This window comes from Phoca vitulina, unplaced genomic scaffold, assembly GCF_004348235.1.
Source record: "Phoca vitulina isolate PV1807 unplaced genomic scaffold, GSC_HSeal_1.0 scaffold2, whole genome shotgun sequence".
Classification (NCBI taxonomy): Eukaryota; Metazoa; Chordata; class Mammalia; order Carnivora; family Phocidae; genus Phoca; species Phoca vitulina.
Window position 1 is genome coordinate 70,131,991 of NW_022589705.1, and position 14,156 is coordinate 70,146,146.

The 14,156-nt window shown below is 41.2% G+C and overlaps 1 protein-coding gene across 3 annotated transcripts; it reads right to left on the reverse strand.

Annotated features, from left to right (window-relative positions):
* Positions 1-7: 7 nt before the first annotated feature.
* Positions 8-14,156, reverse strand: ZFP69 (ZFP69 zinc finger protein). 3 transcript variants are annotated; one of them, XM_032431870.1, is made up of 6 exons: positions 13,761-14,156; positions 12,164-12,641; positions 10,761-10,846; positions 6,059-6,185; positions 5,659-5,757; positions 8-1,360 (listed from the first exon to the last, which is right to left on the reverse strand). In XM_032431870.1, exons 2-6 carry the CDS (start codon positions 12,288-12,290, stop codon positions 228-230), a joined length of 1,572 nt encoding a protein of 523 aa, XP_032287761.1. In that variant the 5' UTR covers positions 12,291-12,641; positions 13,761-14,156; the 3' UTR covers positions 8-227. The 3 variants fall into 3 exon arrangements, with proteins under 3 accessions (XP_032287761.1, XP_032287752.1, XP_032287769.1); XM_032431861.1 differs by having other exon boundaries at positions 13,659-14,156; XM_032431878.1 differs by having other exon boundaries at positions 5,659-5,754; positions 13,659-14,155.

The following is a 14,156-nucleotide window of genomic DNA, read 5'->3' on the forward strand; positions in this document are numbered from 1 at the left end:
CTTTCCATTATGCTGAATTTAATTTGAAGGACCATCCTTTATTCTTGATTGAGTACTTTGTACAGAGGCGTTAGTAGATAGTAGTTATCAATGCAGTTTATTTACATATTGGGCAAGATTAAAAGCTGGCATCATGATATCAATTCCTCAAATTTAAAATCCTGGAATTTAAAAACAGAATCACTGATCTAGAGCTGGCTTTTGTTCTCATGTTGAATAATCTATTTTCACATGTTATTTCGAAAGGCATTCCTCCTGTGTATCTCATGGTGTCGACTAAGTGACGAATTATAGCTGAAGGCTTTTCCGCATTCATTACATTCATAAGGTTTTTCTCCAGTGTGGTGTCTCTGATGTTTCTTAAAGGATGAATCATGCCGGTAGGCTTTTCCACAGCGGTTGCATTCATATGCTTTCACTCCTGTATGAACAGTTTTATGGTTGCTAAGGTGTATCCTCTGCCTAAAGGCTTTCCCACATTCCTTACATTTGTAGGGTCTCTCCCCAGTATGGATCCTCTGGTGATGTGTTAGGTATGCTCTATGACTAAAGGTTTTACAACACGCAGTGCATGCATAGGGCTTCTCCCCAGTGTGAATTCTTATATGTTCACTAAGGTGTCTAATTTGTCGGAAGGTTTTCCCACATTCATTGCACGTAAAGGGTTTCTCCCCAGAATGAGTTCTCAGATGTTGGATCAAGCTAATGTTCTGGCTGAAAGCTTTCTGACATTTATCGCATACGTAGGGTTTCTCTCCAGTGTGAGTTCTGTGATGCTGATTAAGAGATGAGCGATGTCTGAAGGCTTTGCCACATTCTTCACATTCAAAGGGTTTCTCGCCGGTATGGATCCTCTGGTGTGTAGTCAGCGATGCGCTTTGACTAAAGGCCCTTCCACATTCCTTACACCTGAAAGGCTTTTCACCAGTATGAATTCTCATGTGTTCAGTAAGATGAATGGGTTGTTTGAAGTTTTTTTCACATATATTACATTCATAGGTTTTTGTTCTTATGTAACTCGGATGATTAATCAAGTCTAATTTGTATTTGTTCCTCTTTCTAGGTGTTTCACATTTATGGTGCCTCTGCTCTATAATAACATTTGAACTGACAATATTTTCCCCAAATTTGTTAGTTTCTTGGCCACTCTTCTTGTGGGTCAGGATGGCTTGTCTTACATCTCTCCCATGGGTTTCCTGGTGCCTTTCTAAGTCACCATCATACTTAGAGACTTTTCTCAGTGTGGAATAAATGACATCATCTCTCAGGAACCCTTCCATCATAATGCCATGATATAACTGTTCCTGTAAGATGTCATTCTTTGCAGTTGATGCATTGGTTTCTGTTTTATTCTTCAAGTCTGAAAGAAATGGAAACATGCAAATAACTCACATCCATTATGCTTTAAAAAATCAATTACTGTAATGAGTAAGACAGAAATTTAGATAACTATACATATAAAGTATGAGATTTTGATTACAGTTGACCCTTGAACAACATGGGGGTTGGGATACCAACCCCAATACAGTAAAAAATCCATGTATAACTTTTGACTCCCCCCAAAACTTAACTACTAATAGCCTACTGGTGCCTTGAAGCCTTACTGATAAGTCAATTAACACATTTTTAATGTTATATGTATCATATACTACAGGTTTACAATAAAGAGAAAATGTTAAATTATAAAGAAGAAAAAATACATTTATAGTGCTGTAAAAAAATCCACATATAAATGGACCCATGCAGTGCAAACCAGTGTTGTTCAAGGGTCAACTGCACAATTAAATATGGTTATGCAACCACGGGGGGAGGTAATGGGAAGTTAAGAAACAGAGAAATAAGGAAAATGTGTGATTTTATATAGAGAGTAAAATTTGAGCACTTTAGACCTGTTCTAATACTAAATAATCAAATTTCAGAGTTATGTCTTATGAATATCTTTTTAATTGACAACCACTTTTGGAAAACAGTATCAGAAAGATAAAAAGACGTCCCTCTCCCCACACCAGCAGCAGGAGGAAATGCTCGTTCAAAAAATAAGGTCTGAACTAAGAACTTTCATAAAAACATTAAGCTTTTATTGAAACTTGTATTAATATTTACATTGTTCTATTTTCTGTGGTTATTAGTCTGTCCCTAGAAAGGAGACTTGTAAGAAACCCAGACTATGTTGCTATTATTTTTTGTTTTTTGTTTTTTTTAAAGATTTTATTTATTTATTTGACAGAGAGAGAGTTAGCGAGAGCAGGAACACAAGCAGGGGGAGTGGGAGAGGGAGAAACAGACTCCCCGCCAAGCAGGGAGCCCGATGTGGGGCTCGATCCCAGGACCCTGGGATCATGACCTGAGCCGAAGGCAGACGCTTAACGGCTGAGCCACCCAGGCACCCCACTATGTTGCTATTATTGCTATGTTCCATGAAAGTATCTTTTACCTTTTTTGAGGGAGGAGGGGAGTGAGAGGAATAGGGAGAGAGAGAATCTTAAGAAGGCTCCACACCCAGTAGGGCGCGATCTTACAACCCTGAGATCATGACCTAAGCCAAAATCAAGAGTCGAACACTTAACTGACTGAACCACCCAGGTGCCCCTGAAAATATCTTTTATCCTTTAAAATTCTGACTGGCTTTTTTACTTGATAATTTGTTGTACCCATTACCAATATTTCAACTGACAGATCTGTATCCTGAAAGGTATAACTTCTTGTAAGATTTTTTGTTCAGCACAAAAGGATCATTAGTACTAACAAATTCTTTTTTTTTTTTAAGTACTTACAAATTCTTAATGAGTAAAGGCAATAATAGAGTCTATGCTCTGTAGGCTTCTGATTCTAGTCCTGAATATGGGAGGGGGAAGAGAAGAGGACAGGGAAAGAGAGAAGAAGCCACCATCTATGTCCCCCCTTCCCCAATTCAGTATCCAGGCCTGAAGAAGAACCAAACTATTGAAGAAAAGATTTAACTTTGAATGAAGTTGGTAGTTTTTGTTATTGCCCTAAACTAAACATTTTACTAAAATCAGACTGTTCTTATTATTTAAAGGGACTGGACCATCTAGATGAAAATCATGGTAGCTTTTATTATTTTCATTATTTTAAGTTGAAAAAGAGTAAACCCAAGAGAATATATAAACAAATTGTTGGAATTAATAATGGAGTGAAACAAGGTGGCTAGCTATAAGATCAGTATATAAAATCAAATGTGCTATTACACACCAACAACAAACAGAAAACATAATTTAAAAATATATACTATTGGGGCATCTGGGTGGCTCAGTCGGTTAAGCATCTGCCTTCGGCTCAGGTCATGATCCCAGGGTTCTGGGATCAAAACCCAAATCGGGCTCCCTGCTCAGCGGAGAGCCTGCTTCTACCTCTCCCTCTGCCTGCCACTCTGCCTACTTGTGCTCTACCTGTCAAATAAATAAAATCTTAAAAAAATACACACACACACTATCTACAATAGCAAAATATAAGGTCTTCAAGATGAACCTAAAAGGGGATGTAATATGAAGAAGACCTTATAGGGAAAATTCTGAAACTTTTTTTTAAAAAGTTAGGAAATACCAATAAATGGAGCAATTTACCATGTTTCTGGAATAATAAAACTCAGTATCATAATATTAATTACCCCCCAAAGTTGATCTATAAATCCAATTCTATTCCAATCAAAATACCACCGGAGAGGGGCGCCTGGGTGGCTCAGTCGTTAAGCGTCTGCCTTCGGCTCAGGTCATGATCCCAGGATCCTGGGATCGAGCCCCACATCGGGCTCCCTGCTCTGCGGGAAGCCTGCTTCTCCCTCTCCCACTCCCCCTGCTTGTGTTCTCTCTCTCGCTATGTCTCTCTCTGTCAAATAAATAAAATCTTTAAAAAAAAAAAAAAATACCACCGGAGTATTTGCACACATGCACATGTGTGTATGTGTGTGGGTGTGAAATTTGATGCACTCATTTGTATGGAAAAAGCAGGAGGCTAAGAATAACCAGGACAATTTTGAAGAACAAAGTGGGAGAACTACCTCTACCAGATATGCACCTCACTATGAAACACAGTAATTAACTTGCCATTAGAGTAGGGCTAGAAATTCCAGGTGAATTAACTCTAAATATGAAAAGCCAAATCTTAAAAATATAAGAATATATATTACATCAATTTTTCTATAAATCAAGAAAAAAGATAATAATAGAGCAATTGGCAAAGGATATAAACAATTTATGTAAGAGCACTCTGGATGGTCAATAAACATGAAAAGTATGCTCCTCTTGCTAGTAATCAGGAAAATGAAAGAAACAAGATACCAAATTCACCCACAAATTTACAATAATTTCATTTTTTTATTTTCAATTTATTTATTTTTAAAGATTTTATTTATTTATTTGAGGGGTAGGGACAGAGGGAGAGAAAGAATCTGGAGCAGACTCCATACTGAGCGTGGAGCCTGAGATGGGGCTTGATCCCACGACCCTGAGGTCCTGATCTGAGCTGAAATAAAGAGTCGGATTCTCAACTGACTGAGCCACCCAGGCACCCCTACGATAATTTTAAAGTTTGACAAGGCCAAGTGTTGACAAAGATGCTGAGCTCTGGGAACTCTTATGGCTTGCTGATGGGAGGACAAACTGGTGCAACTGCTTTGTCGAGCAAGTTGGTAATCTCCAGCAAAATGAAGGTGCATATACACCATGACCAACAATTTTGCTTCCACCAAACATCTCGAAATACTTGCATATGTACATAGGAAGACACTGCATCTTGGTAACCCCCAACCTTAGGAACAATATAAATGTATATTAATAGGAAAATGGATAAATTGTGGTTTATTAGTTCAGTGGAAATAAAAGAACTAGAATAACATAGATTTCAACCATGTTGAATGAGAAAAGCAAGTAGAAGTATATACACCATTTATTTAAAGAATAAGAACATGCAAAACAATACTATATATTGTTTCGGGATATACACATGTAATGAAAGTATGAAGACATGTGAAAATGACAATATTTAAACTCTGAAAAGCTGGTTATTTCAAAAAGTAGGAGCGTAACAGCAGGGCTTCAACTCTTTTTTTTCTTAATCTAGTTGGAAGCTACATAGAAGTTTGTTTTAATGTTCTCTATGCCTTACTGAACACCTAAAATATTCCATAATAAAGCAAAATTTAAGGAGATGGTTAAAGACCACTGAATTTGTGGTAATTTCTCTTGCAAGAATTTTCATATAGTTGTTACAAAAAATACAAAAGATACACGAGTTTAAAAGAGACTGAGAATCAAAGCTGAAATTTTAAAATGGAAGTTAGCAAAAAGTGGAAATAGAATGGAAGAGAGAAAATTAAAGATCTGTCAAATGCAGTGAGAGTCCTGAAAAGAGATGTGTTTTCTGTGAGGAGAGACCATGTACATCTGACTGCTTAGAGAAAGGAGCTTTCAATTCAGAGTTCAGGATACTGAAGAAAAGAGGGAAAGTCAAGTTTAACCTTAATGAAGACAAAATTCCTTCCCTCCAACTGCAGAGAGACTTTTGCAAGGTCAGGTGAAGTAAAGGCGTGACGGAGGGAGGGGTGAAGTCAGGTTTAGCGCATGCCCTGTCCAGGGGCTGGAGGAAGACTTCGGGGACTCTGGCCTACATATTAAAATGTACTACCTGTCTTGGTCTCACCTGAACTGGGATCTCCTGGGCCTTCTTTCTCTGTCATCCATGGTTCTTGTCCTTTCTCCAACTGGGATATCACACTAGGTTTGGAAAGTTGGTATCCTGCTTATAAAGTAAAAAAAAAAAAAAAAAAAAAAAAAAAAAGCATGAATGGTTATGCTGAGTTCTAAGAACTATCCCCAGAATTTCGTTCTAGTCCTCTGATATTCAGGGTCTCTGAAGATGGAAAGGGGCACCACAGAACGTCTTTCTATTCTAGCTCTACCAAGTAAAGCTGTTCCCCCAAGGAATGTGACATCTCTAATACAGAACCCAAGGTCAAGCTCCAGACAACATTTAATAATTTAGAAATAAGGACTCTCCTATAATGGGCAGGTTTCCTGGATGAATGTTTTGCCATCCTTACCCACTGAGACCAGGTTCCCATAGTTCTCCAGCATCACCTCCCGGTATAGATTCCGGTGAGCAGGGGCCAGTTGCCCCCACTCCTCCTGGGTGAAGTCCACAGATATGTCCTTGAAGGTCAACAGTCCCTAGAATATTGAATATATTCCTTTTCAGACAGAGACCACCTCCATCAAGGTCCAAGGAGTTCTGACAGAATTCTAAGTTCTGAGAGATTCTAAACTAGTTTTACTGGGAACCTCCTTTGGATGTGTTTAAAAATCCTTTAGAGATTATCATAAATAAATATTTGGAAAAACAGATGGTCATATGTGCCTTAGAAAAAAATTAATTAGGATAAGGGAGGAACATGGAGAACACAGTGAGGGGAGAGAAGGATCTTTTATGCAGGGTGGTAGGGGAAGGCCTTTCTAAAAAGGTGGTATTTGATCAGAGACATGAATTCAGTGAGGGAGAGCTATGTGGAAATCTGAGGGGAGAGCATTCCAGGCAGGTACAAAGGACCAAAGTGAGAGCATCCTTGGCTTGTCTGAGGAACAGGAGAGTGAACAGCATCACTGGTGAAGGGTGGCGAAGGAAGGAGTAGGAGATGAGATTACAGAGGCTGGGGGCGGGGGGGGGGGAGGCTTTCAGCACTTATTATCAAGCAACCAATGCATTCCTGCTGAGCTTAAATTCTGGGGCCCCACTGGAGTTTAATGCAAAGATGAACAAAACTGTCTGAAACTGTGGTCTAACCCCAACCTAGCTCAAATACTTGAAGAGCTAAAAAAGATCAGTTCCTCCCCCCCCCCCCCCCCCCCCCCCCCGCCCCAGCTATGGTGGCATGGGCTTTTGTAGTTGGGTTAATCAGAAGTGAACTGAATCAAATAAAAGCTGTATCTCAGCCAGAGCTCAGCCACGGCTCTAGGGGGAATATGAATAATCAGTCCCTCACCTTAACCACCAGACAGAGGAAAGGGCTTAGTCTCCTGGAAATAAACAGAGCTAAACAAACAAACTATATTTCATCCCCCACTGTTCTTTAATACCCAGTATCTGAACTACTATATAAAACTGTTACACATGTAAAAGAGAAGGAAATCCGATCTATAAAGAAGAAAAAAAAAAAATCAATAGAAGCAAACCCATAGGTGGCCAAGTCATTGGAATTAGCAGACAAGAAGTTTAAAGCAAGTATTAAAATATACGTTAAAAAATTTACAATAAAGTATGGATAGAGGGACACCTGGGTGGCTCAGTCGGTTAAGCATCCAACTCTTGATTTCATCTCAGGTCATGAGATCGAGCCCCATGTCAGGCTCTGTGCTGGGCGTGGAGCCTGCTTGAGAGTCTCTCTCTCTCTCCCCCTTTCCCTCTGCCCCTTCCTGCCCCCCACTCACTCACTCAAAAAAAAAAAAAAAGGACAGACTAGGTGAAAACATGGGGTAATTGAGGAAGAGAAAGAATGCTAAAGAACTAAAAGAAAATTCTACAAATGAGAAATATAATACCTGAAAAATCCACTGAACGGACTTAGTGGCAGATTGAACCCTGACAAAGATGAGATCCGTGAAACTTAAGACAGGTCAATAGATATTATTCAAACGGAAGCACCAGGAGCAAAAAAAAAATAACCCGGGATAATACCAAGTGGGTTAATATACATGTATTTAGAATCTCAGATGGAGATAAAAGAATGGGCAGAAAAAAATGATAAGAAATAAAGGCTGAAAATTTTCCAAATTTGGAAAAAAAAAAAAATCAAGCCACAGATCCAAGAAGCTCAGCAAATCCCAAAAAGAATAAATTCAAAGAAAATCATCCCTGGGAACACTGTAGTAAAACTGCTGAAAAGCAAAGACAAAAGGGAAGACCATGACAGTAGCCGGAAGAAGGTAGGAAAGGAGGAACAGAAACACAAGAAAAGTTGGTATAAACAAACAGAAAGATATGTCACCTAGAGGGAGAGAATAGTAACAGCTGACTTCTCATTCGAAACAGTACAAGCTAAAGCATCATGGAACACTTTTAAGTGCTTAAAAGAAAAAAGTCACCCTAGAGTTCTATATCCAGCAAAAGATTCTCAAGTAGGAAGACAACAGAAAGACATCTTAAGATCAGCAAAAGCTGTGAGAATCCGTCAGAACAGCCACACTACAAGAAATGCTAAACAACATTCTTCTGGGTGAAGGGAAATGATGCTAGTTAGAAATTTGGAACTAAAAGAAGGAATGAAGAGGGCCTGTATTGGTAATTATGTAGATGGATATGAAAAGACCTCGGGTTTTTTTTCCTTTTCTTAATTTTTTTTAATAAAGATTTTATCTATTTATTTGAGAGAGAGCGCACGTGTGCTGGGCATGAGTTGGGGGGAGGGGCAGAGGGAAACGGAGAAGCAGATTCCCTGCAGAGCAAGGAACCCAATGTGGGGCTCAATCCCAGGATCCTGAGTCCATGACCTGAGCTGACGGCAGACGCTTAACCAACTGAGCCACCTAGGCGCCCCTCCTTTTCTTTATTTCTTAAAAACAATTTACTATTAAAAATAAAAATAAGAGGAGAGTATGCTTTCAACGGGGAGCCTACTTGAGATTCTCTCTCTCCCTCTGCCCCTCCCCCCGCTCGCTCACACATGCACACTCTCTCTCTAAAATAAATACATCTTTTTTAAAAATAAAAAAATAAAAATAAGAACAATGTACTGTGGGGCTTATAACATGTAAAGTGAAATGTATGATAACAATATACAAAGAATGGGAAAGAATAAATGGAAATATGAGGCTTTCATACCATATGTGAAACAGTATAATATTAATTCAACTGTGATATGTTAAAAACCTGTATTGTAATGGCCAGAACAACCACTAAAAGCAAATCAAACAAGTATAGCTAAAAGGCCATCAGAGGACATAAAGTGGAATACTAAAAAACTATGCAATCCAAGAGGAAGCAGAAGAGGATCAAAGAAACAAAGATGGGTGAACAGCAAACAAAGAACAAGAATACACACTTAAATCCCACTGTATCAACGAGTATGGTAACTGTAAATGCACGAAACAAGCAAGACACGGCTATATGTAAGGTCACACTTTAAATATAAAGACACAGATAAGGTTAAAAGCAAAAGAACTGAAAAAGCTATGCCACACAAACTATAACTAAAAGGACACTGGAGGAACTATAGTAAATCAGACAAAGCGGACTTAGGAGAAGGAATATTACTAGCCATAAAGAAGAGACATCTCATAAACTGTCAGTTCATCGAGAAGGCAACAGTCCTACACATTAATGCATCTGATAGCAGAACTTAAAGCAGAGTTGACAGAACTAAAGGGAGATATAGATGAAACCACAATATAGATTGTAACACTCCTTTCTCAGTAATTGATACAAGTAGACAAAAATGTATCAAGGATTCAGATTTGAACAACCTATCAGCCAACAGAAACTAACAGACATTTATAGAACACTATACCTACCAACCGCAGAATATAAATTCTTTTTAAAACTTTTTATTTTGAGATAATTATAGATTCCCATACAGTTGTAAGAAATAACACAGAGATCCCATGTACTCTCTACTGGGAACAAAGCAGTTTTGATTGGAAAGGGGCATGAGGGAACTTTCTGAGATGGTGGAAATGGTCTATATTTGGTTACAGGGTGTATATATATGCCAAAATAGAACTATACACTTTCTTAAGTGTATTTTCCTATATTTAAATTGTATCTCAATTTTTAAAAAATTTAATCTTTTCCTAGCACTAAGAATCCCATCAGTTTTTGATAAATGTCAAGAGGCGAGGAATTCCAGATAGTGGAATGTAGAGATAACTCTTTAAATAATTAGACTATTATAACTTCTTCCCTATTGCTGTAAGTAACTTTGAAATGCATTTCAATCCTAGAAGGAATCAGCATCTGAATCAGCTAAGGAAAGTGGGATTATAAACAGCTAGAAAAAACTGCCCCATCACCAAGCAAATAAAGACAAGAGATAAACTCAAATCCTGTACCATCTAACTTCAGAACCCCAGTTCTTTTCACTTAAAACTCTCTGTCATCGAATAACAGCTCATCTTTAATAGTCTTCCTTTCTCACTCATTCTACAATTTTCCTCCTGTTTCTCCTATGCTTCTAGGCAGCAGTGAGGACAGCCCGTGAGAACTGCCCATCCTGTCTAACGTGTGTGCTGTGTGGCTAGACCATTTCTTCCCCATTCACTTCTCCTTCAGTTGCAGTTTGACCTCTGCTCCCAATACTATACTAAGGGTCACTGCAAGAAGTTCACCAGTGATATGTGTTCAGCACTTAAGAATGTCAGGACCTTCTTCTCCCTTAACAAAGTTTGTTTCTGAGTATAAAATACTCAAAAAAAAAAAAACAAAAACTGATGTACATCTTAGACTCCAAGTGGTTATGTGTTTGTTTTTAGGGGCTAGAATTCTATCACTCATTTTGCTTTCTCTACGGAAATCAGCACAGCGTTAAATCTAGATGTTGGTCACAAACAAGAGTTAATAATAGGAGGGAAGCCACCATGAGTAGGGGAATGGTCACCACTGCAGCCCAGGTTTCTGTATAAGAGCAGCTTGCACTGAGCTCCCTATGTTGAACCTGTTAGCCCCAACACCGCCCCACACTAAAAGAAAAAAAAAAGGCAAGTTAAAGCCTTAAAAACCAAACAGCATGTCAAGAAAATGAAAGGAAACCAACCCACCTGGGATTCTGCTGCTGGGGACCCAGACGTGACTTCATCCTTCAAACTTTCTTCCTGGGTCTCATCAACATCCTGAGAGAGCAGCGCTAAAGAAGGGAAAGAGTTATGAGGTTTGCATGTCCCCAAATCTCCCAAATAGAAAAATTGCCTGAAGATCTACTAAACATGGCTTTTCTCTCAAAACATTCAGAGAGGGACACTTAGAGCAACTCAGAGCAGTCGGAGCCTCCTTAACGAGGAGGGTCTGCAGTGCATTGCCTTGGGCATTAACACTTCCCAATGGTCAATGCTGGTCCAAAAGCACAGATCTAGGCCACTCCTCTGTTCAAAAGTTTCTGACAAGAAAGAAAAATCCATACGCTTCCCATGGACTTCAAGGTGCTCTACAACTTGCCTGAAGCATCCTTTCCCAGCATTTGTTTCTGCTATCCACCATCCTTTATCCATCCTACACATACACTGACCACATTCTTAGCCTTCAGTTAGACCAGGATATTCCCCATATTCCCCCTTTCTGAACCACTCTTCAAGGCACTCATTTCTGTACCCTTTCCCTAAATCTTCTACAAAAAACTTAGACATCTTTCAAGGCCCAACTCAATGCTATCTGCTTTGTGAAAATTTCTCCAATAAATACAATCAGAAGAATGTTTCCTGTCTCTTGTCTTCAAAAAGAAGTTTACCATAGCATTTTCTTAAACTACCTTCTATTATTTTAATCTGGATATGTGTCTTATCTCCATCAATTAACAATAAGCATTGGAGATCATCATTCATTTTTCAATCGGTCAAGACGCTTAGCAAGGTCCCTGCCTGACACAGCTAGAATAGATATCAGCTGGACTTGAAGTGTTAAAGGTATGAACTAAGAGACCGTGTGAGACACACAAATTCCTCTGTCCATCTGTCCTGACCAGACCACCAGATAATGTGTAATCTTGGACATGTTTCCCACTGACCACCTGTAAATTGAGAGTCATCAAGCATGTCACTCCTTCCTCTCCGAAAGAACGGTTCCTTTTGAAAAACACTGGCTTTGGGCCAAAATGACCAAAACTTATGAAGGAAGACCTTGGGAGGGCTTTAGGGAGTGGAAAACTTTGACCTCACTGTCTGCGAATCCCATATACTTGGGAGCCACTGGTGGGGAACACTGTTGTGTGCTATACCTGAGGACTGGAGACGGGAACAGCATGGGCACATGGCACAAGGAGCCCATGCTCAGAGCCTAACATTTCCTCTCATCACTAACCCGTTCCCAAAAGCCATAAGCCCGAACCCCAAAGACCTGCTTTCCCCCAATTTTCTCCCCAAGAGACCACCTCAGTGAAGTGTGTACCTATCTTTTCACACACAATTGAGAATTCTTCTTTCCCCATTCCCCTCCATCAGCCTATTCTCACCTTCTCCTTCAAACATCTTAGTCACGTCCTCCCACAAGGGCGCCCCCTCCTTGGCCTTCTTTGGATGGCGCAACTTCACCCAGGTGCTGGCCTCCGTGGGCAGGGTGATCAGGAGCTGCTGCAGCATGACGATGCCCACCCAACTGGGCTTGTCCACTTCTGGTGAGGTAAACTGCCAGAACCTCTACTGAGAGCCTTCACAAGTGTGTCGTCTCCTCTGAGCACAATCTCCTGCCCTCAGGACTTTGGTGTGTCCCTGTGGTACCAGAAGCTGGGGGCTCCTAGAGGCTGATATGACTTTAACTCTGAAAAACTGACTTCTCTCTTAAATTAAGTACTGCCCCTTTGGGAGGCAGCCAGCTCAGTAGGTTTGAGTGCATGCCTCTATATTCTTCTAGAGGAGCAAAAGGCAGAAGAGGGATCCAGAAGCACTCACCACACAGCCAGAACTCCAGAACTTGAAGAAATATATTTTAAACTGCAAAAGATCCAAAAACAAAGATTTGGCATCAATGTGGGAATAAGTATAATCAATGTTCTTGGATGTGGTTGTCTCCCAATTCCATATGCACATACACAAACAGCCAAAGATATACAAACAAGCATGAGCGCTGCCTTGACGTCCCCCCTTGTAAGCTGCAAGCATCTTTTGCCTGGATACAGTCTCTGGAGTTAAGAGGGCAAGCTTTGAAATCAGACAACTTGGGTTGGAATCCTGACACTTGTACTTAAAAGCTCTAAGGCACTTCAACTCTCTGAGCTTCAGTTTCTTCATCTATAAAATGGGGATAAAATTATACTTTATAGGGCTGTAATATTAATTGAAACAATGTCAGGCATACAGAAAACCCTTAATAAATATTACTATAAAGTTTTGTTATAATGCTGCATCACAGCATTATCTTTTAAGCTACTTTTTAAAAATAAGTAGAGATCTAAATTTAAAGTTCAAGTATCACAAGTGATGGAATAATCACACAGCTGCATTTTCACATGACCAAACAGCGCCAGACACATCCCCACCCACGCACATGCCCAGCAGCTGGCAAGTCCTTCTAACCTGTTAAGATGCCTCCTGGTTTCAGAAATGTTAAAATTGGGGGAGGGGTATGTGTTCAGATGGAGGAAATAACAGTACTCTTGAGTATCATGAGGACTACTGCAGAACTGTTTGTAGCAGGAAAATCTGTAAACAACTCAAATCTATCATCTTAACTAACCGCCCCCCACCCCCGACATCTGAGCAGGTGCCTCCGCAGCGACCAGGTCCAGCACATCTGGGGCCCCACGCACAGTCCGAGTTCCGTGCAAAGGGAGCTGGCTCAACTTTCTGAAGTTTGTGAGGAAGGGTACGTAGCTTACGGGCTCCGCCCCCCCCCCCCCCGCCCAACCCGGCCCCAAGCTGCGCCCGATGCACAAAAAGGAGCTGCATCCTGCGGGCTGGAGCATGTGGAAATAACCTGCCCCGAATACATAAAAGTAAACGTCTAGTTACCAAAGTGGGGAAACTTTCGAAGCATCATTTGGAAGCTGGCCCTCCCCACTGCTCCCGGCCGTGCCTCCCCGGGACAGAGGCTGCAGACCCGCGAAGCCTCACCAGCTCGGCCCTGGACGCTGCTGGGATCAGGGACTCGGCCGCAAGAGCGCTCGCTCCCGAGGCTTTCGGCGCCACAGGGTGTCTCTTCAGAGGACCGGGAGGTAGCAGATTTTGTTCTTCCCCAGCTTTCGTAGACCACATGCCCCAGCTCACCGACGATTCTCCAAAACACGCCCCACGTTCCCGCAGGCTTCCTTCGGGAGCCCGCGGGACCTCGGCCTCCGCCCCGGACGCGGGGCTTCTCTCGGCTCCCCGCGGAGCCGGCCTAAGGCCCGCCGCCGCACCGCATCACGCCGCCGCCCTCCCTGGCGGCCTTCCGCGGCCGCGCGCCGGGGAGGGGGTCTCCGCGGGCCGCTGTGGGAGGGCTGCCCCGACCCCGCTTCCCGCAGACGCGGG